The 24,489-nt window shown below is 42.2% G+C and overlaps 1 protein-coding gene across 1 annotated transcript in view; it reads right to left on the reverse strand.

Moving 5' to 3' along the window:
- Nucleotides 1-24,489, reverse strand: part of fbxw4 (F-box and WD repeat domain containing 4) — a 74,198-nt gene that overhangs the window by 13,699 nt on the left and 36,010 nt on the right. The window contains exon 6 of the mRNA XM_031304699.2: nucleotides 8,823-8,888. Coding sequence (XP_031160559.1) covers nucleotides 8,823-8,888 — 66 coding nt within the window. The remainder of the gene's footprint in view (nucleotides 1-8,822; nucleotides 8,889-24,489) is intronic.

The following is a 24,489-nucleotide window of genomic DNA, read 5'->3' on the forward strand; positions in this document are numbered from 1 at the left end:
CACAGGGTAAAGGCTGATGCTGGTGGGTGTGTAGGGGCTGACTCATGGGAGGAGTATCTGCGGTGTCTGAAGGGATCACTGGAATTGACGGTGAGCCAGTGTGTCTACAAGTTATTATTCCTCACAACTGAAACATTAACAAAAGTAAAGGACATTAGCATATCTCTTCAGATATATATCACATTTTTAACAATAAAATTATATTTCAAAAACATTTAGAAAAAATATTTTTTTTAACAATCATTTATTTGTTCTACCGTGATCCTTGTGTTGTCCTCCCGTCGACCGTGAACTTTCTCCTTCCGGGTCAGAAATTGGAAATTAACTTTTTTTGATGCTTTTGTCGCTTTTTTTAAAAACGTCTATGTCCCTTTTTTTAATTCATGGTCAATAAACCTAATTTATGTGACATTATACCTCATGTTTTAGTTTAAAGAAAGAAATTATTTTGACTAATGTCTAAAACTAAAGTTAAATCAGAGGATGTTAAGTAAATCACAGACTGGTTTATGTCAAAGTTTAGTCAGGATACTGTTTTAAAACTATTTAAACATGATATGAAATTAAATAAAACACCCAAAATTCAATGGAAGTCACCATTAATTTTACACGCGGAGAACGTTGCATGGCTTCCATACAACGTACACCCATAGACCCAGGTTATTTAAATTTGGTTGTAAGAAACCCATATTTCTGATTAAAAAAACCTTTGAAAACAGGTCAAATTTGACCTGAGGACAACACAAGGGTTATATCAGCTCACAGTAGGGCTGGGTACCGATTCAATACTTTAGGCACCGACCGAATTGCCTCTAAAGTATCGAGTATTGAAAAAATGCCTCGTCATTCAATACCCAATGTCAATTTCTAAGGAGTAAATCTCATCAGCGTCAGTGAGCCAATAAGCATGCAGGATGCTTCTACCGAGATCTAATAATGTCTGTGATTGGCTGTCTAACGTTACACGTCGTAGTCACACGCAACAGAGTTATGCACAGAGATGGGGCTCAAGTAGTAGAAGCTGAAAAAATAAATAAAAAGATTTGTGCCGTAATGTGTAATGGTGTAATTTCTTTTTGTTGAAATGGATTTTAAAAAATTGGTATCGTAAAAAACTATGGTTTAGGAACCGGTATCGAAGTCACGGCATTGGTATCGAACATTTTTGAATGATACCCAGCCCAAGCTCACAGTCTTTCATTTTCTGGCCAACAGTAACACAGTGCACTATTTGGACGAAAGTGAGTGGACCAAGCCTGAAACCCACATAGACTGTAAAAATAGTGGACTGCCGTTTTGAAGCCTCGAGTTTGGTAATAAGGGTGTCGCCATCTTGTTTTTTTTGCAACCAGATGTGTCAATTTTTGACGAGAGGATGGAACTGGGGAGGATGACGGGGACAGTGTTGTTTATGGACGCAATGGTGCTGCGCTAAGCTAAACGCTAAAGAGGGAAAGTTGCCAATTTCCCACCATACTGAAGCGAGTCATCCAGTGAAGATTTACCGGCGGGTAAACGCAGATCTAAGGGTATGGGTGGCATTCAACTGCGTATATGAGCAGTTTTGTGAAGGTAAAGCAAGAACGCCAGGTCAGCATCGGATTTGCAGGCTTCAGTTTGTCTCAGTTCTCGCCATTCTGAAAACGTTAGGTCCGATGTTTACTCGTGTCTGACTCCTGTCTCGGTCAGTCTGCTGTTTCCTCTTCCTCTGTTCCTCTGACAATGCTTTCCTAGCTTTCTGCTTCTTTCTTGCCGGCTTAGCCATGACGATAGTGTGAAAAAGTCCATCGCTACCGGTGGCCCACCGGCCCAAAGTTAGGGGGCAGCGAGACGGCCACCATTCAACCCGAAAAAAGTCATATAACCATTCCAATGACTCCGAAGCTGTTCAGTTAAGGTAAATTAAGCTAAAAAAAAAGATTTGTTGTTCCCATCAGTCACTTAGACACAAAAACATAGGAAAATAGGGTCCAGGTTGGAAAAAAACGGTAGTTACCCTTTAATAGCTTGGGATGTTTTTTTAAAAGATTTCACTGTTTTCTGAACATTTTGTAAAAATCAGTTTTTCACGAAAGAAAGACATCACTTGGGCTTTGGAGGACACATGCATTATGCAGGTCTGTTACACCTTTTAACCATGTCAATTTCCCTCACCACCTGCAACCTGCAGCATAACCAACCCACTCATCCCTTCCTTCACTCTCCCTGTGTCTCCTGTCTTCTCCTCTCCTCAGATTTCCAGACCATTTGGGAGCAGGAAACAGCTTTTTGTGTTGTGTTGTGTCGGCCTGTTTTAATTGGCCCAGGTAAAGCTGGGAATTACAGCAGCCTTGGAGGGGATGTATCAGGTTTAAGCCTCGCTTTTCAGAGGGCCCCTTATTTTGAACTGCGCCTTGTTCAAGAATAGTATGTCCCCATGCTGCTTTGAAACCTGTGCTTCAGGGGGCCACACTGTTGCTGCGTCTATGCTCCAATGCAGTTATGTTGTACATGGGAAATTCACTGGCTCTGCAAAATGTTTTTGTCTGTTGATTTGACTACACAACTCAAAAGTTTCCTACTTCATGACAAAAGCACTACCCTGGAAATCCAGAGTTCTCGCGAGAGCACAATTTGAATTTGCTCAGCGAGTCACTCTGGCATTCCAGACTGATCTCATGAAGTGGCGTATATATGACACGCCAATTCATATTCCATGATTTGCGTGTTATAAAGAGGCTATTTCGCGTGTTTATCAACGCCGTTTGGCCTCCATTGACTTACATCAACTTGCGATTGCGTGTGAATTGATGGCGTATGAAATGCCGGAAATCCGACTGAAGAGGTTACTTGGGGTGGCAGATGGGTAAAACACAGGACTTTCACCCAGGAGAGCGGGGATCGCATCCCATGTGTGGCGTTTCCTTTATGTCCCTTGTGTGATGTTTCCATTACACGTTTGTTATTTTCCTAAACCCAACCCCGTTCTTCTTTTCCTAATCCAAACCGTTTCTTCTTTTCAACCCAACCCCCACACGCCACGTGGCTTTAGAAAGACGTTGCAGACTGCAGTCAGCTGTATACAACGTAAACATACACGCGGACATCTGAAAATGCGTACAGATGACACACCTCTTGGCTTTAGGAAAGTGGTGTGTATGTTTACGCAAAGTCATGATGTCATGTTGGGCATTCAGTAATGATGCTCATTAACTATGCCCTTGTAGCCGAGCTGCACCAATCACATCGGTGTATCTGATATAGGCGGGCCAGAGGCGAGCTAAACAGATGATGACAGCGCTGCGACGTCAAAGTCATTAGTAAACATTGCAAGATGGCTACGGATGAACACCAGCTTTTTATCTAAAAGAGGAACAGAAGACGGCGCTCCAATCGTTCCTTTGCAAGAAGGACGTTTTTGCTGTTTTGCCGACCGGATACAGCAAGAGTTTAATCTAACAGTTAGCTCCTCTGGTAGCTAAGAGTTTAATCTACCAGTTAGCTCCGCTGGTAGCTAAGAGATTAATCTACCAGTTAGCTCTGCTGGTAGCTAAGAGATTAATCTACCAGTTAGCTCCGCTGGTAGCTAAGAGTTTAATCTACCAGTTAGCTCCACTGGTAGCTAAGCGTAAGGGGCTCTGGATACGTCACCCTGTGTATTGTTGTGATTAGTCGTAGTGTTATCCAATTGCGTGCAGTGAGATTTTCAAACGCATGCTTGGTGCCACCCCTCGAGTTGGGCCATTTTCATTACTCATTGCCGGACCCTTAATCTTTCGGATTTGGGTCTGGATTTCCAGGCTACAAAACACAGCAACGCTCCAACAATAATGACATTCATCAGAAACTTCACCTTATATTGAATCTTTAGTAGCTCATGAACCTACAGCCAGACATTTCAGTGTGACATCAGAGCTCACCTGTCTGTGTCTCTGTGCTGCTCAGGCTTCTGCTACCAATTTGTTACTGATACAGTGATGCATGACATTTACAGACAAACTGTGGCTAACTTACTCCATATGTATATGTCCATTATAATGACCCATACAAAAATAGGTCAACTCATGAGTGTAGCAGACTCAGGACACACCACTCTCTTCCTTTTCTTTACTGATTGAGGCGTGCATGTTACTATCATATACATATATTTTGTGTTGAGTGTCACATGCTTAGAGTTTAAACTGGTCTCACAGCACGCATCTCCACATCACATCGCAATATTCTTGGACAATTATGTACAATAATTCCTGCAATAGTTATCAGCAATAGTTATCAGCTACATGTTATTTATTCATTAACTGCTGCTACATTCATACTGTACACTGCACTACAATTAAATTTGTACAATACATTGAAACAATCTTTTTAACCTAATCTGACTTGTAACCTAATCTCATTTAACTCTACTTAAAGCGTCTCGCCAAAATGCAACCTAGGGTCTTTTTGTGAATTTACGCGACTTTCGTTTAAAAGCATAATTAGGACGGAAACGCCACTTTTAACATTTACCGTATTTTCGGTCAAATGGCCTTTTGAATGGGAGTTTGAGGGGCACTTCTATGATAGCATCTTTTTGACTGAGAAAATGGCAGATAGCGTAAACAACAACTGCTAATGTGAGTTGCTTAAAACCTTTCTTTTTAGTAAACTCTGGGTACACAAACAATGTTCTCAATGCTCGAGTTCATGTGTAGAGACCCTGGTGATACTTGGAACAAAGTTTCATGTTATGTCGAGCCTTCTTAGTGTTTTAAAAATAGCTATTTTAAGACTCTTATTTTACATTGAATGTGACTGTGAGCAACTGCAACTAAATAATTTCCCTGAGGGATCAATAAAGTATTCTGATTCCGATTCTGTTTTTAATGCATACATTGTAAACTGACAGCATTACATTTCACGTGACAAATAAATTCATTGTTTGATTGACTGATTGATGAATTGATTGGAACTAATGTCAAAGATGATAAATGTTTAGACTGACTGACTGGGTCGCGGGGGGAGCAGCTCCAGCAGGGGACCCCACACTTCCTTTTCCCGAGCCACATCAACCAGCTCCGACTGGGGGATCCCGAGGCGTTCCCAGGCCAGGTTGGAGATATAATCCCTCCACCTAGTCCTGGGTCTTCCCCGAGGCCTCCTCCCAGCTGGACGTGCCTGGAACACCTCCCTAGGGAGGCGCCCAGGGGGCATCCTTACCAGATGCCAAAACCACCTCAACTGGCTCCTTTCGACGTGAAGGAGCAGCGGCTCTACTCCGAGCTCCTCACGGATAACTGAGCTTCTTACCCTATCTCTAAGGGAGACGCCCGCCACCCTCCTGAGGAAACCCATTTCGGCCACTTGTACCCTGGATCTCGTTCTTTCGGTCATGACCCAGCCTTCATGACCATAGGTGAGGGTAGGAACGAAGATTGGATGGCCCTGAGAAGAGACCCCCTCACCCCATACTCCTGCAGCACCTCCCACAGTATCTCCCGGGGGACCCGGTCATATGCCTTCTCCAAATCCACGAAACACACGTAGACCGGTTGGGCATACTCCCAGGCTCCCTCCCTCCCTCCTCTTCAACCTGAGGTTCGACTATCGGCCGAACCCTCCTTTCCAGCACCTTGGAGTAGACTTTGCCGGGGAGGCTGAGAAGTGTGATACCCCTGTAATTGGCACACACCCTCTGGTCCCCCTTTTTGAAAAGGGGGACCACCACCCCGGTCTGCCACTCCTTAGGCACCGTCCCAGACTTCCACGCAATGTTGAAGAGGTGTGTCAACCAAGACAGCCCCTCCACACCCAGAGCCTTGAGCATTTCTGGACGGATCTCATCAATCCCTGGGGCTTTGCCACTGTGGAGTTGTTTGACTACATCAGTGACTTCCGCCTGGGAAATTGACAACAATCCCCCATCATCCTCCAGGTCTGCCTCTAATATAGAGGGCGTATTAGTCGGATTCAGGAGTTCCTCAAAGTGCTCCTTCCACCGCCCTATTACCTCCTCAGTTGAGGTCAACAGCGTCCCATCCTTACTGTACACAGCTTGGATGGTTCCCCGCTTCCCCCTCCTGAGGTGGCGAACGGTTTTCCAGAAGCACCTTGGTGCCGACCGAAAGTCCTTCTCCATGTCTTCTCCAAACTTCTCCCACACCCGCTGCTTTGCCTCTTTCACGGCAGAGGCTGCAGCCCTTCGGTACCTTGCAACTGCCTCCGGAGTCCTCTGGGATAACATATCCCGGAAAGACTCCTTCAGTCGGACGACTTCCCTGACCACCGCTGTCCACCACGGTGTTCGTGGGTTACCGCCCCTTGAGGCACCTAAGACCCTAAGACCACAGCTTCTCGCCGCAGCTTCAGCAATGGAAACTTTGAACATTGTCCACTCCGGTTCAATGCCCCCAGCCTCCACAGGGATGCACGAAAAGCTCCGCCGGAGGTGTGAGTTGAAAGTCTGTCGGACAGGGGCCTCCTCCATACGTTCCCAATTTACCCATACTACCCGTTTGGGCTTACCAGGTCTGTCCAGAGTCCTCCCCCACCCCCTGACCCAACTCACCACCAGATGGTGATCGGTTGACAGCTCTGCCCCTCTCTTCACCCGAGTGTCCAAAACATACAGCCTCAGATCAGATGAAACGATTATAAAATCGATCATTGACCTTTGGCCTAGGGTGCTCTGGTACCAAGTACACTTATGAGCATCCCTATGTTCGAACATGGTGTTCGTTATAGACAATCCATGACCAGCACAGAAGTCCAACAACAAACAACCACTCTGGTTTTGATCAGGGAGGCCGTTCCTCCCAATCACGCCTCTCCATGTGTCTCCATCATTGCCCACGTGCGTGTTGAAGTCCCCCAGCAGGACTATGGAGTCCCCCACTGGAGCCCCATGCAGGACTCCATTCAAGGTCTCCAAGAAGGCCGAATACTCCGAACTCTTGTTTGGTGCATATGCACAAACAGATATCCTTATTTATTTATATTTTTAATGTTTGCCAATTAAATTTGTTTGATAAAAAAGACATATCTGACCAATGATCAAAAAAAGCAAATACCTTTACGCCTGAAATGGAGATATATTACCAGTTGACTGGTAGCACTAACCAGCAAAGAGCAAACATTTTGCAATCTTTGAAGTCTTTCATCTGCCAGGTTTTTATCATGACAAACAATAAAGACTTTTATACACCAGCAAGTACCGAACCAGAGCTTGTAGGATAGTGAAGGATTCTTCACAGGTGGATGATGAACTCTCTGTCCAAAGCCTCTGTTTGTAAAAATGTGCAATTTTTCTATTCTATAGCACTTGTGCTAAAATTAAATATGAAAATATGCACATTCACCTTTTAATACTTTGATTACTAACAATGTATTATGATTTATACGTTTGATCTTTTAAATGTTATCCTTTATGTAGATTTTATGTAGATGTTTGTTGTCCATCTTGGTGCACACAATTAGTCACTCACACTATTTATTTTTTTGGGGGCATTTCAGCCTTTAAATGGTAACTACCGTGTTTTTGTGCCTAAGTGACTGATGGGAACAACAATCTTTGACATTGGTCTGGTATTAAGCAAGATTGCTGCAGTTGGCAGCGGAGAAACAAGCTACAATGTAATTTAAAAGGGCAATTGTGCAGCTTGTATTTACCTTCACAAAAGTGCTTGTTTTGCCGCTGACAGGCTCAGATTAATATTCTAAGTGTCTGACAACATTATGGAAAGGATTTCTACAGAGATAGGCCTTTAAAACCTCTTTGAGACCTTTCTGTTTAACCAGAAACAGCTCTGAAGTCGCTAGCGCTAAACCCATCAGACTCCATTCAAAAAAACAATACTTCTAGCGTGTTTAGCGCCAACATATTTTCACATGTAAATCGGTAAACTATGTGTTTAATTGTGAGTTGTGATGGTTGGAAAAGTGGAAAGATGACCCAAAACGGCTTTTCATAGTTTTATTTTGTTTCTGTCGACTTTGAATGAAGTGTGTTTTACGATGCTAAAATTACTGTTTATTTACATGGAGTCTGGTGGGTTAAGTGAACGCAATTTCACGTTTTTATGTTTAAAAAAAGGATCTTACTCTTTAACAGAAAGGTCGACCTCCTTAGAAACCCTTTCTATAATGTTGTCAGACACTTAGGATATTAATCTGAGCCTGTCAGCGGCAAAACGAGCACTTTTGTGAAGGTAAATACAAGCTGGACAATCCTCACACTATTTCTTACCTGCAGGCAATAGACTTGAGTCGGATTAAAGGTGGAGTCTGCGATTCTGGAGAAGGATTGTTGTACACAAATAGACCCCTCCCTTCAGTGCTCCTTCAAAACATTAGCATGCGCCAGATTTACCGTCCCTCTCGCTCCTACTGCCTTTCTCTTTATACATCCATGGCCTTTCCCCTGTCCTGTGTACGAGCACCAACAGAATAGTGTTGTGTTACTTGTTCCGAGCCACTTTGTTTGCTTCCCATTTACTGACCCAGGGCTGTGTATGAACACACAAAATGGACAGCTAGCGGACCATGAGGAGATATTTGCTGAATTTGACCAAAAGTGTACCGATTTGAATCGCAGACTCCACCTTTAAATGTATAATTCTGCATAGAAGCTCCTGCAATATTGAATTCATTCCCTTTCGGATCATCGTCTGCCATCTCCTGTTGTGCTCGTGTCATTTGGATTACAAGGCCAATACTCAGGCAGCATCGCTGTTCACACTTTCACTGTATCATTCATGTATCACTCAGCAGGAGACTTGCAGAAACATGTGGGATGATAAAACATCCGATGTCTTACAATGTGCAGCAATGCTGTAGCATGATGTCAGAGCAGCTTCTTGACTTACCGCTCAACATCCCAGATGCGAAGAGGGGAGAAGTTCTCGCAGCATGCAGTGCCTGTTACAAAGGTTCTGTACACAGAGAGAGAGAGAGAGAGAGAGAGAGAGAGAGAGAGAGAGAGAGAGAAGGGGAGACAGACAGAGAGAATCAATAGTCTCACAGAAACTACGCAAACCAGCTGAGCTCAAACTCTGGAAAAGTGTTAATGACAATAACTTTTGTTTTGATTAACAGGTGTATAATTTGGTACAAAGCAAAAAAAAAGGGGAAATGCCCTTTAGAATTTTGTCAAGCCACGTTTGGACACAAAATACTTAAAACATGCAATATAAAATTATTTAAAAAAATAAAATGGATTGCCAAGATCTAAAATAAATGACACCGACAAACAAAAATTCCAAACATTCCTTGACCCTTGAACAGTTTCAGACTTCATATATCGGCCTCTGTATTTATTCATGCTTATTGCCCGCTAAGTATTCAATGCTTTTACTTTCATTTGCCAACAGTTAACATTATACAAAAAGGGACAAGGTGATTTTTATATCATCATGTAGGAGGACACCAACATCTGTCGCCGTTGTCATTTTCATCCCATGAAAGTATGTGTACTTCATTGGTTAAGGATGTGTCTGCTGAGGAGACAGCACACACAACGCCATGTAGGGCTTGTCTACCACTCTGGATTTAACAAAGAATGATTCCCCTTACTGTCACATAGCACACACACACACACACACACACACACACACACACACACACACACACACACACACACACACACACACTTGTCCCTGCCTCCATCCACCAAACACTGTTTCCCAGCAGAAGAAAAGAGAATAAAACTACAACAGTCGTGATCCTTTGATTGGAGTGGCAGGTCCGAATTAGCAGCCTAGGTATGCACAGTGAATACCACTCATGTGGAGAGGTGGGGGAGCAGTGAAAGGAGAGGGGAGGAGTGCTGTGGGAGTGGGCTGATGGGGTGTGTTTGGGTGTTAGAAGCTATGTAGAGGGTGGGGCGGTGACCAGGGGTGCTGGTGGTAGGGGGGCTTCTGTTGGGCCGGGCCGAGTCTCAGGGCTTAGTGCCCTCCTACAGGGTTGACGGACAGGGGGGAGGGCCCACCTTCTACACACAGAGAAAGTTACTGACGTGCTGTTGGCTGGATGAGAATACCGTAGATGTAGGAGACAGAAGCATAGAGAACTAATAAACATCATGAAGTGGATGAAGAAGGGAAATCACCACAAAATGTTATATCGGTTGAATTCTTGCAGGATGTTGGGCAGCTCTGACTGTAGGCTTTAAACAGTGACACATCTGAAGCCAGTGAACATATGAGTTGTAACTTCCAGCATGAACAATGCTTCCAGGCCGATATTCAGCCCCATGTTCCGGTAAGCCAAAAGTACCATGTCAGATGATAAAGCGACACTGAAGCTACAAAGACTGTTTTAATTGAAATTACAAACATGCTTCTCTTCTTATTCTTTACCAATGCAATTCACATTAGATAAGAAACACACTGACACATTAGGGCTGCTACTCGGTTTATGATGAACTAGAAGGGCACTCTAAAAGTGCAGACTGCAGCCAAGGCATGGCCTATCTCACCATGTTGGCAAAGTGAAAAATAATATGTGTATCCGCCTTGGATCTGAATTGGATTCTCCCTTGGCCCATGCTAAACCCTTCCACCAAGTTTCATTAAAATCGGGCTGGTAGTTGTTTCGTAATCCTGCTGGCAGCCAAACACACCAACAAACCACACCAAAAACATAACCTCCTTGGCTAATGTATAAAGTTATTACCAATAAGTAGCTCCTAGAAACCAAAAAAATGTAAAGTTTTTCTAAAGAGCTGAATAAAACCCCAAACTATTCAATTTCATTTTTTTTTACTTGATAAATGACTTATGAAATAAATGTCATTGAACTAAACCATTAACTGACATCATTTCAGCGCTAATAAACAGAAAGTTGAATGGAAAAAGTAAGAGCTCCCCCCAGGTAGACACTAGGAATGCACCGAATCCAGATTTTTGGGGTTCAGCCGAATACCAAATCCACTGGTTAAGATTCTGCCGAATCCGAAACTGAATACTGAATCCTCCTCCCATCCTCAGTCCATTAAGAGAGAAGACACACCAGCCCGATAATTGGCCGTCGGACCGTCTGGCGAGGTCGGTGACTCGAGTCTGTTCAGTGTGTCCCGTGCCGTCGGCCGTCCGCCTTCATTTGGGCCGACCCGACATGTTCAGTCGGAGACAGGACAGTCGGGACTCACCCGGAAATGAGGAGCGGATGAGCCGCTCAAAATCTGACGAAAATCTTTTAAACTGACCTTTGTTGATCTGAAATGAAGACAGATTCAGTAACTGTACGGCCTATTTCTCTCTTAAAATGTTTTCAGAAACACGTTTCGGTGAACTATTTTAGTACAATATGAGATCGTATTCTGAACAAGCCGCCATGACAGTCTGGCTGTGAATTTCCAGAGAAAAAAGAACCACGTGACGCGTTCGTCCAATCAGCTGCCGGTTTTCATTTTCTGGGAAATAATCAGACTGTTACTGGAAACAATACAGAGCAGCGCCGCCTGCTGCTATGGAGACGTATTACGTTTCGCGCATGCAGAGCGTACGCTCAAGTCGGCGTCGCCTCAGTGTGTTCTGAGGCATTTTTTGGATCTCGGGGACCCGACTGATCAGTCCGACTGGCTTTTCTGCCGACGGTCGGCCCGTCTGGTTGGTGTGTCAGGGCCTTAACACAGTAAACACATTAATGGAGTAAACAACGTCCACAGCCTCTAACATAGTTAAATGTGTAACCGAGGGTTTCTTATATCGTCTAGACTCAGGTTTGGCTTTAAAATAAAGACACAGGCTTCCAATGCTGGAACCAAGACGGCACTGCACGTCTCACTTTATTCCACCCCAACACAGTCAACCGTTTTTCCCGTCACAATAAAAGCTCTATGTTTACTGTAACTTCCTCTTAACCTTCAACTGAGAGGTTACACAATAAAATACCTTACACATGTAAGTATGTGGAATTCACACGCTCTTTTCACATCGTAGGAAAGCACATCGCTATCGCCAGATGTGTGAACCAATTTTCACAAAGCACAATATTCGGCTGAAGCCAAACCCGAATCCTGGATTCGGTGCATCCCTAGTAGACACTGAGACATATTTTAATCCAAATTTATTTTAGGTATAGGGCATCCAAATTTAAGCATCAGTTTTATTATTTCATTGGCCTATCCCACCCTGCACAGGCAGCTGCTGCCGTGGTCCTGCTCGACGCCCTGCACTGCCACAACTATTATTATTTCTAGTCATAGTTCGATCATCTTTATTGTTACTATAAGTGCCACGGCGCATCATTCCAACTGCTATAATTGTTATGAATCATATCATGTATATCTGTATCAGTGTCCCTGTGTCCCAACCGCCAGCGGCAAATGGCTGCCCACCTAGAGCCAGGGTCTGTCTGAGAGTTCTGCCTAAAAAGGAAGTTTTTCCTCGCCACTGTTGCACTAAATGCTTGCTGGTGGGAAATTGTTGGGTCTATGTAAATCGTAGAGTGTGGTCTAGACCTCTATCTGTAAAGTGTCCTGAGATAACTCCTGTTGTGATTTGAAACTATAAATAAAATTGAATTGAATTGAACATGACAACACTACAGTATGCCTCTGTATCTCCTGCATAGGGACCATGAACTGTTAAGGATCAACATGGTGTTATTCTTGAGGATATTGCTAACAAGCCATTTGCAGCCTGTAGATAAACCAGATGGCCTTATCTAGATATGTACGGGTAAAAGAAAATCCCAGAAATTGTTTCAGGGACTGACTGTATGTATATTCAAAGCAGAAACCACAATTATGTTGACCCCAAGGTTGACTCCCTGCCTGCAAACCACAGTGAGAGGAAGGAAGCTATTAGCGCCAGCTGTGGTAGAGCATAGATCAGGAACACGGTCAGAACGTGACCCGAGTCTGTACCTTCATTTAAACAAGACAACCAGTGCTCCTGTCCTGTTGTCACATTTGTCTTCTACTAGTGCAATGTCTGTTCAAAGCATGCCTGTTGGGAAAGGGCTGATTCCTTTGGCCTGTGGAATTGCTGCTTGCAGCTTTCTCCAGAACTGCACTGCAAACAACTTTACACTCGACACTGTGCTTCCCTGTGTCCTGAGAAATACACCTGCCATGGCATAGTTGCGTCCCCTAGCGCTTCTAACAGCTAGCTATTTGGGACCAGGCTATTTCCAGGAACAAAAAAATCCATTTCAAAACGTTCCACCGCTGGGGCCTCATTACACAAACTTCTTATCTCAGTTTACGATGACATTTAGGATTTTTGGTATAACAGAAACATGTTTCCTAACTATTAGCTATTACAGAAACGTCCTTGAGGAGTCGTATTTACCGACGTATATAAACACACTGCACTGCTACACCACACACACGGTTTATTTCTAGCGCACATTTAAACACAGCTTTATCTGACCAAAGTGCTGTACAAAAAACAATAAAGTGCCGTATAAAATAACATTGAAATGTAAACATTAAAAGTAGAAAAAAAAATCACAAAAAGAGCATTCCTACAACAACAAGCAGCAATTCCCAGTTTTCTACAATGACGCATCTCCAGTCTCTCTTCCTTCATCTGTTCTTGGATGTACTGTAGTGGGTGACAAAGAGTGAGCTGTACTCACATACAGTGCATAATATAGCAATTTACATAGCATTTCTAATATCTTTTTTTTTATGTCTATGTCTATGTCAGTGGACAGTAGAGAGCTGAGAGGAAACAAGGAACAAGAGAGAAGGGAAATGAAAGGCAACAAAGGTCCCTGGCCAGACCCAAACCAGGTATGCTGCAGTTATTGGTCATCGCCTTAAACCCCCATGTCAACAAGGCACCCAAACACAATAACCAATTATACTGGGTGTTATTTTAAGGAAGAACCACCATGCAAGAAGCACTTCCTTAATTCTGTCTCATCAATTCTGAAAGAAAACCTACACCCTCGACAGAAATGGGGCCCAATCTTGCACCCGGCGCAGCGCAAAGCCCGACGCAAGTGTCTTTGCTATTTTAAGACCGACACAGTTGTCAGTTTCCCGTCCAGCACCCACGTCGTTTAAATAGCAAATTCACCTGCGCCCATCGGCGTGCTGGTTTTACAGGGAGGTGTGTTCAGGTGCATTCTTCCTTTTTTCCGCCATCAAACTAGCAAAAGTGGATTTGGACATGCCCTAAACGCACCTGCGCCAGGCGCTTCACGCCGTTCGCTTAGATCGTTAAAATAGGTTACAAGGTCTGGAGATGTCGACTGGGCCGTATTCCACTCAGTACCCTCTACAGCAAAAGTTGCATGCCATATTTTGTGGACCTTTTCTATTGAGTGTCCCTCCCTTCTGTAGATATTATTATACCACAATACCCCACCAATGCCCTTAATAAAACATTAATATTCAAATGGAATTCATCCGTAAAAAGGCTACGCAGCAGTCCACGCAGAAGCAAACAGAGCTGTGACTGAGGGATGCTGTTGGCATCAACACACACATGTACTGTCAAAGGAAGGTGCTGAGGAGTGGGATGTGTTGGGGGGGTTAAACGGTTGGAAGGATGGGGCTGGGGGGGGGCGTCTAAGTGCGGCATACAGGCAGCTGTCAGGCCCATTAAGCAGTGCGGCCCATTGGCAGGCCCTCGGTAATTAGTGTTGGGTAAACTCATTTATGGCCCAAATGGGTCGGGTGGGGCCGGGACCAGTATGCTCGGTGGGTGACCTCTGACCCCGCTGACACAGGATACAATAGGGTTACGGTCACACTCACTGTCTGGACCCTATTACTCTCCATTACTCACATTACTCACCCCTCACTGGGCCGGGGCGCTGGCAGAGGCAGGACAGAGGACACCAGCCATACAATGAAAGAATGACTCCCCCCTCGTCTCCCACAGCTCTCTCACCCCGCTGAAGGGCCAACCAGGCCTGATCTGAGGTCAGAGCTTGCACTGATATTATAGCTGCTAAGGTCAGAGCCTCTCTCGCCTAATGTGGGGCAGGTGTCCCCCCTAAACACACACACACACACACACACACACACACACACACACACACACACACACAGTCATATCTCTGACCAAACAGAGTCCCGATATGTGCCTCCCCTGCCTCCCCCTCTCACTCCTCCTCTCATCATTAGCAGCATGCTGGGCCTTTGCTGCCGTTTGGGTAACCTCATCAGCTGGCTGTATTATCTAAGGGCCTGTGTGGCAGGGTCACACAAACTAACTCAGTCCTCAGTGGGAACCCAGCCCCACACACACACACACACACACACACACACACACACACACACACACACACACACACACACACACACAGAAGCACAGATTACAAATATGAAGAGACACATCTATACACATTCACAACACTCATTCATGCACGCTCAATCATACAGGCTGACACACACACACACACACACACACACACACACACACACACACACACACAAAGTGTGAGTACCCCTGCTGGGAGTTAAGTCTAACAGTACCAACATTGTTAGCTCCAAATTAACAAACTGACCGCGCAGTAAGGGATGGGCATTGAGAACCTGTACTAAACTGGTCGGTTCTGGGTTGGTCGGTACCGAAGTATCGATAAGCTCCTGGACAAAAGATCCTTCTATCAATTTTTATGTAACGCTGCCGGGCGCCCGCCGAGTCTGAGCATCTGAGAATGATTTTTAAACTAAAATGTGTTTACAGGCTATACAACAAGTAGCGAACTCCTTTGAGGAATAACTCAGCGCATATGTGCATATAATGTAAGCTAGTGATCAGTAAAGAGAGAGAGCGTGTGTGACGGTGAAGTTAGCAGTTAACTGTGAATATAACATTAGCAGTGCAGTATGAGTGTGTGTGTGTCTGTGTGAGAGAGACGGTAGTAAATATTAAGCAATAAGGTTATAGCTGTGAACGTAGCCGAGCAGTGTCTGTACAGTTTAGGCTATTTGTCGGTGAATAAATGCAACAACTCCTTAAGACCCGATCCAAGTTCCACCTGCTGCCTTAAAGTAACTATATGTAACTTCTGAATGTTTCTGAAATTGTAATTTTCCATCAAAAGCTGTATCGTATCGCTATTTTTACATGATTTACGGCAGGTAGACGGCGCTACAGTCACACATTCTGAAGGGTCACAGATTTCGGTGTAACACCGGAAAACCCTGTGTTATTGTATCCAGCCAGGTAAAAGGTAGCAGGAGATTTTTTTTTTTTATATATATATTTTATATATAATTAAAATACTGTATCAACATCTGAACCAAATCTATCTGCATGGCTAGACACAAGGTTTTTTCTGTGGTTTGAGTGAACCAGCCGCTTAGTGCCTTCCGATCCTACGCATTGATTTAGGACACACTTGGAAATGCATCTTTGTATCCCACTGCTCTGGCCTTCCAACCACAATAAGTGCATTTTTTGAAATGTTCAACGCACAATGTTTCGAATGCTTTATGAATAAAAAATTAAAACCCAGGTCTCGCCAAGAAGTGCAGATGAAAAAAAAATGCTGAAGTCTGATTCGATTTATTGGGCTCTCCATTAGCCGGGGCCATAGCCACAGCTATTCTTCCTGGAGTCCACCCAAAACTTGTGCATCTGTACATTGCCGTGCATAATTACATTAAAAACAGGCACCAAACAAAACCACATTCAATACATCACAGAAACAATGACAACCAAAGTAATAACAGAGACCTAAAAACATTCAACTCAACACAACACGGGACCTAGTTTCAATTATTCACAGAATGTAGAGATGAGAACATGACGTTAATCACTAATGGTCAGACCAAACAAAAGCATACATAAAACCCTTAATGAGACTGGCAGCATTCATCAAATATTAGCCAATGCAGAGAACTGCTCAGCTATGTTCCTTAAATATATTGCTATTTACTTGAATGACATAACTAGGCATGGGGCCCTATCTTGCACCCGGCGCAGCACAAAGCCCGACGCAAGTGTCTTTGCTAGTTTAAGACCGACGCAGTTGTCAGTTTCCCGTCCAGCACCCACGTCGTTTAAATAGCAAATGCACCTGCGCCCATCTGTGCGCCCATGGGCGTGCTGGTCTTACAGGGAGGTGTGTTCAGGTGCATTCTGGGCGTGCTGGTCTTACAGGGAGGTGTGTTCAGGTGCATTCTGGGCGTGCTGGTCTTACAGAGAGGTGTGTTCAGGTGCATTCTGGGCGTATTGCTATCTTGAGGCAGTGGAAAGTGATCGCGCCATTGACCAACAAAAACCTGGTCTACAGTCAGTAACGCAGCATTTCATTGTTATTTTAAAATGCTCCTAGGCTCGTGCACAGCGCGCGCACACTATGCTTGTTACACACACAGGGAAGCACAGCAGCATACACACATGCAAAAGATTACAAATAAAAATATTACGGTGCAAATCCTCCATCACAATAGCAATGCTCCAAGGTCCAAACGCGCCTGGCTTTTAAAGGGAATGGGAGATGATCTCTGATTGGTTTATTGCATGTTACGCCCAAAACACACCTCTGATTAATGAAGACACTAAGTACAACCCTTTTGAACCATGCGCCCGGCGCACGGACCCTTTTTTCCGCCGTCAAACTAGCAAAAGTGGATTTGGACACGTCCTAAACGCGCCTGTGCCAGGCGCTTCACGCCGTGTGATTAGATCGTTAAAATAGGGCCCATAGTGTTCCTGTTACTCATGGCTCTGTATACTACAGTATTTTCCCTCTGTTTGTTCTTACCTAAGGTAGTGCGAATCTGCCTTTCCGTAGCATGCCTGGTGCTATAATCATGTTCATCACAACTGAAACAAAAATGCTGATACAACACCCTCGGTCTGATTGTCATCCGTCATAGGCAGGGTAAGGTATTGTTCCATAGCCTTGCTTGGTAGGTATAGTTTATGATTCTCGATTGCTATTTTATATTGATGCAATAGAACACGAAAATATCAATGACACTGCCTGCATTGTGAGTTTGGCTCTATTGAAACAAATATGGAAAAAATAAAGTTGTTAAAATTAAAAAATTATTTAGTTGTTTGCCAACTGAAGGGAGAGATACAAAATGTTTTAGAAAAGGATGTGAACTTACAGTGAAACTGCCCCTACTTGATTATTTTTGGAATTGGTGGCTTAACTATTTAATATATAAAATGTTTGAAAATTGCAATAAATGTGCATCACAAAGTGTGAAATTGCTCGATGTGTGTGACCAACAGTTCAAAACCAAAACTGATTTACTTTACAATGATGTTACAAGTACCAGCAAATTACCAGCAAATGTTTGGCATTTTTACCTGACACATGATGAATGACAATTAATCAAATTGCATTTTTGGTTATTTTGGAATTACTCAATTAAACTAATTGTGTCACCATGAGATGGAACCATGTTAAAGAGAGAAAAAAAGAAAGAAACCCATTCAAGCTGTCACAGATTTAACGTGAGGATGTGGCCCAAGCTGTGATGATGATTTCACTTTGAGCCTGTGTAGCTGTACGATTGTGCTTGTGCTCTTATTATGAGTAAATGCCATATATTTGGAGAAAATGCAAAAGCTTACCTAAACAGCGCAACATTTTAAAAGTTTGGGATTTCAATGTGTGGAACCTGGCTGTGATGGCGCTTGTGACCCTGAGTGACAAATTATTTTAAATTCCTTCATAATGGCCGTCTTGACTTTTGTTGGAATTAGGGAATTCCAAACAAGTCTTCTATTAAGAGGACATAATACAAACACAAAAAGTAAGTCAGTATTTATCTCAGCCTCTGCCCCGAGGACCAATTACACATGAATGCAAGAGAACAGCCCACATCCCCGCTATGGGAATGTGGAGGCATTTGGCTATGGACTCCAGGGGCGGTTTAGCTCTGCCGTCACCCCCCCCACCCCCCGTCAGAAAAAGGGTTGTTAATTTGTTGCGCTTGACCCCGGGCTTTGTGTCTGACGTGTATCTAGTTTGTAAAAAGTGCTTTTATCTGCTTTCTAAATATGTCTGAGCTCAAAGGGTTATGATGCTTTTATGTCGGTCAGGGAGGGAGACAATGGCCAAAGGGTACAAGTGCTGACCCCCGCTGACACACACACACACACACACACACACACACAAACTCTCTCTCTCTCTCGCTTTCTTTCACTCTCGGCCTCCACTCCCTTGCTCCCTCTAGCCCTTTCTTACACTCCGATATGCATGGGCAAACATATGCATGCACACAAACATGCACCTTCTTTCACAGATTCACACTGTTAGGCCTGGACACACACACACACACACACGCCTGGACCCTGTTGTCCCATCTCCACCCCCCTGTGGCCCTTTTGGCTTCTGTTTGTGTCTCCTGTGTGTAGGGTCACCAGGACATTCCTCAGCCGGCCCCTCAGCTCTGTTCACCCGACTGGAACACTCTGGGACCCGGCACAACCGTCCACACCGACACACCGACACACACACACACACACCAGACACAACAACACGCAAATGTTAGCTAGCTGTCCCTGTGAGTGCTGTAAAAATAAAAGCAATCTCTTAAAGCAAGAAAATGCCACGTTTGGTGAACAAAAGGTGAAGTGAAGTTTACAGGATACGGTAGTGTAAATGACTGAAGCAGAATGTTATTACACGTGTCTTTAGATATCTGTAATAAAACGGCTTGATGATATTAGAGAGTTATTGTTTGGACTGGTCACATTGTAGTCATCGTGACTTGTGCATTGTGGTAAATCAAAATATAATCATGGACAGTGAAATAGTTTATATGTAAAAAAGAAGAGAAAAAAAGGCCTGCCCTAGCTATACATTTATTTAATCAGTTTTTACTTGTTTTTTAAAAACCTCATTCATTTTATACTGCTATAAAAGCCAAAAAAAGCATGGCATTTGTTTAGCATTTTTTGAAAATGTAACCTAAAATGTTTGATAATTTGTGTGTGTGTTGTGTGTTATTGCTGCCCATGTATGTGCTTTAGCCTGTATGAATGAGTGTTGTGAATGTGTATAGATGTGTCTCTTCATATCTGTGATTTGCGCTTGTCTGTGTGTGTGTGTGTGTAAGAAATGTATCAAACATAAACTTCTGAATCCTGACAAAACTTTCCCTATAAAGACCATGTGGAACATCCGAAGAAGAAATCATGCTTCTCTTTTGCCAGTCGGGAGACCATTGTGCAATCTACAATTCAGCATTTACTTTTTTTATGTATGCAAGTACACAAGAAAATGAAAAACTAAATCTTCAATTCATTATGGTGATATTGTATATATACATGCCTTAAAGCCTCTTCCCTCTGTGTATCACAGGTCTCTCTTGAAATAGAGATCATTAACCCAATGACGAATACATGAATGATATATGGTATGCCCTTGACTATATAATGGATTCATGGGTATTTTGAGTGATTAATTAATTAATTAATTAATGGATACCTCGAAATGACCTAAGGCCTTTATCAGGAGGAAACGCAAGTCACTGCACGGAGCTGCATCCCTATAAAGACCAGAGCACAGTAGGGCTGCACGGTATGAGGAAAATATGCGATATGCGATGACGTTGAATATCGCGATAACAATATTACTTGCGATAAATAAACAGATATTAAAGTGGACACAGTTCTGCATTTCTGCTGCTTTCATTGCTTGTTGAATTTAAAACAAATGAAAAGGAAATCAAACAACTGAATATACAAATTATAAAATAAAAAAGAATGACAGTTTTTAAAGTGCAGTTTTCTACTGATATTTCCTTTCAACTAACTAAATCTCGGAGTGTCTTTCGTGATACGTCGCAGCCTTTGGCGATGTGTTTTATTGCGCCCAAGAGCGTAACTTTGTGTTCAACATTGGGGGGGGGGTTGAGATCTCCACTTTTGAGCAAAACGGAAATTTTGAACGTCAAACACTTCATTTCCTGCATTGTGGTGAATTTTTCTGCATCGATTTATGGTGCAAATGTCTTTATTTGTGTAAAGGAAATAATAGATTTTTGCACTGGCCAGTTTTTATTATTGGGAGGTTTTAAGCCCCCCAACCCCCCCTGTAAATCACGTCTATGATTGCACCATTTGACAAAAAGACTATATATTGTGCAGCCCTGGAGCACAGCAAAACTATTTGGACTTTTGAACAAGCAGCTTAATGAATGGATGCTGATGAGGAGAAAACAGCCTTTTTAGGGCAAAACAAGTTAAAGTCAAAATCATTTGGTGGGAGCCAGTGAAAGGAGGTCTCTTTGACAAGCGTTTGTATGGCCGGGGTCAGCAAGGAGCACGACTGACAACTTTTATACGAGGATCCACTAGAAGCAGAGCTTCAGTGATCACAGAGCTGTCTCTTGCTCAAAATGTGGTGGGAGTGACGCTCATTAGGATAATGTGCTGTATGAATAACACTGCCGCCAGTACACATCACACACTCCCACGCTGTTAGGGCTCCGTGGTGCCTGGATCACTACACACATGTAGACTAACACTTTGGGTAGGGGGAGTTTTCTAAAGAATTCAAAATGGGGCTCTGAGAAATAATAACACACAAAAACATTTTACAATCTAAATCAGTGTTACTCATTCCTGCGGCTCGCCAAGCTTTAATTTGTGGCTCGCATGGCAATAAATAATACTGTGATATGATCAAGCAGTCAATACAACTGCTGTAACCCTATTACTCCAAACGTCTAATATTGACTGTTGATTTGTATTGTCCTATTGTCTACTTTATGCCCTTATATTGCCCATATTTAATGCTGTCTTTTTTTAAATGTATCCTTGCACTGCTATAGTTTTTATATTACTATATTGTCCATATTTAATGCTGGTCTCTAGACTTTATCCTTGCACTATTGGACTTATTTGCACTACCACCATGACACACACTCTCATAGAGCACCTTATCCTTCATACTGAATCACAGGGTCAGTCCCTGCCCTGTCACTGCAAGCGTCTCATGCTTATACATCCCATTCATGTGGATTTTTTTGATTTCTTATTTAGTATTGTCAAAATGATTCATGTGGATTTGTCATTTTATCATCCTGTTTATGATGTATGTGTATGTTGCGTGTGGTGTCTTTAAGCTACTGGGACCTTGAATTTCCCCTTGGGGATCAATAAAGTATCTATCTATCTACAGCTATTTCATAAAAACATTAAAAACCAGCAGGGCTATAACATAACCCTGTGTCTGCTCTATTACAAATCATTTATATTTAAAAAAAAAATAACCAAAACAGCCGCATTCTAAGATGGAAATATAGACTATAGACTGCGGAGTTGCCAGTTTGGGTGGTCTGTCCAGCTCTTAACACCAAATGTGCTCTTGGATGGTTACAAACATGATGGGCTAATATAGAAAAAAATTGCATATTGTATGTTCAGGGATGACAGATTTATAAGCAGATATGCTATTCATGACTGGATGTAACGTTTGATATTTTGCGGTAAAAGTGGCTCTACTATTGTATTTGTCCCATCAGTGTGGCTCTGATGAAACAAATTAGTGAAGACCACTGATCTAAATCAATGACTCCAAGTAATCTGCAATGAAATATGCCGTTTGGCATTTATAAGCAGTGTATAAACATTCAATAATTGGTTTATAACACACTATATATAATGTAGTTATAAGCGTTTATACAGTATTTGTTAACTATTATAACCTCTCAGACATTTTTTAATTACTACCACTGTGTTTTACTAAACACCAAGCCATTATCTGTTAATACAGCAGCCTCCACTTATGTGTTATAGTTAGTATATTAATAAACACTTCTATCGCTTATGACTACGTTATTGTGTGTTACCGGACTAAACATTTACCATATTGTTCTTTTTATATTGAGATTGGAAAAATATTCTTGTTAAAATGGTGATTAGGGTTGCAGCTAATGCTTTTTTTTCATTCTCAGTTAATCTGTCCATTATTTGTATGATTAATTCATTAGTCATGTGGTCCAAAATGTCTTTAAATGGCCTTTTAAATGTCTTATGTCTGAGTGAACAGGTTTTGAATGACTGAAATCATTGATTATTAAAATGTTTGACAGTTTGATCTATATCTATTTGATCTAGATCTATGTTATAGATATAAATCAATCGTTTCAGCCCTAATAGTGATATTGTTGACCTCTTCACCCAGTCCAATCTTAAGTAATTGATAACAAGGTAGTTACAGATCTATCAAAGTATGGTATTCCATTTTTAAATAAGCACTACTGGAGAATACAGGGTTTCTGCAGGTTTTAACAAGTCTTAATTTAAGACCTTTTTAAGACCTTTATGAATGGAATTTAAGACCTATATCATGACATAAAAGTACATCGAAATGCTGAGTCACAAAAGCACTTGCAAAGAAAATATATTTATTCAAACTGAATAAAGCGACACAGAGTAATAATAATCTGTACATATACAGCAAATTATATTGGGGTGACAGAGCTTTCACCATTGCAGCCCCCTCCCTCTGGAACTCCCTACCCATACACATCCATGACTGTACTGACCTGGACACATTCAAAACACACCTCTTCAGATTAGCTTTCCACATACAATAGTTCTACATTTCTCACCTGATAGTTACTGGTTTTACTGTTTTTAATTGCTTTTAATATGCTTGTTTTATGTGTTGTTTTATTGCTTATCTGTTTTTAATGTGATATATGTGTTGGTTTTACTGTATAGTGTCTTTGAGTACCATGTAAAGAGATATATAAAAATGTTTTATTATTATTATTATTATATTTGGACTATCAAAATAAAGAACTACAACCCCACGGCACAGCATTAGAGGTACAGTAGCGTAGTGCTGGCCAATATAATAGAAATATATATTATTTCGATATCTTGATATTAGACTAGATATCGTCAAAGATTGTGGATATCGTCATATGGCACGTGTTTTTTTTTCCTGATTTTAAAAAGCTGCATTACAGTAAAGTGATGTCATTCCCTGAACTTACCAGACTGTTCTAGCTGTTCTGTTACTTGCCTTTACCCACTTAGTCATTATATCCACATTATGGATGATTATTTATCTAAAATCTCATTGTGAAAATATTTTGCTAATGCACCAACTGTCAACCCTACAATATCGTCGCAATATCGACATTGACGTATTTGGTCAAAAATATCGTGCTATTTGATTTTCTCCATATTGCCCAGCCCTACAGTAGCGTTACATGGACGTAATAAAGTTAAAACCTGTTTGAAATAATTTCAAACCTAGAACACAATACTTGAGCGAATTGTGATTTTAAAATTCTAGACTTTTTTAGACTTTTCTATGACCACGGAAACCCTGTTTAATAAGTGTAACTAATGTAACTTTAATAAACAATAACAGACAGAAGGCTTTAATTAATCTTTCCAGAAAGCTCAAGTTTAACAAGCGGAGAACTCCGCTGTTAGGCTTGTTATCTGTATAGTTTTTTATGGAATGCTGTATATCTAAGTTCAAAACAGTGAAAGAAAAAAATATATATCTCTGTCATATATTATTCTGCACGTATGAGATGTTTTGAACATTTGGAAACAGACTTCACAGACAGTTGCTTGTGTTTTTATCATGTCCAACGTAAGGCAGAGTGTGTCTTTCATGAAAACA

Source organism: Sander lucioperca, chromosome 15 (genome assembly GCF_008315115.2).
Source record: "Sander lucioperca isolate FBNREF2018 chromosome 15, SLUC_FBN_1.2, whole genome shotgun sequence".
In the NCBI taxonomy this organism is placed as follows: domain Eukaryota; kingdom Metazoa; phylum Chordata; class Actinopteri; order Perciformes; family Percidae; genus Sander; species Sander lucioperca.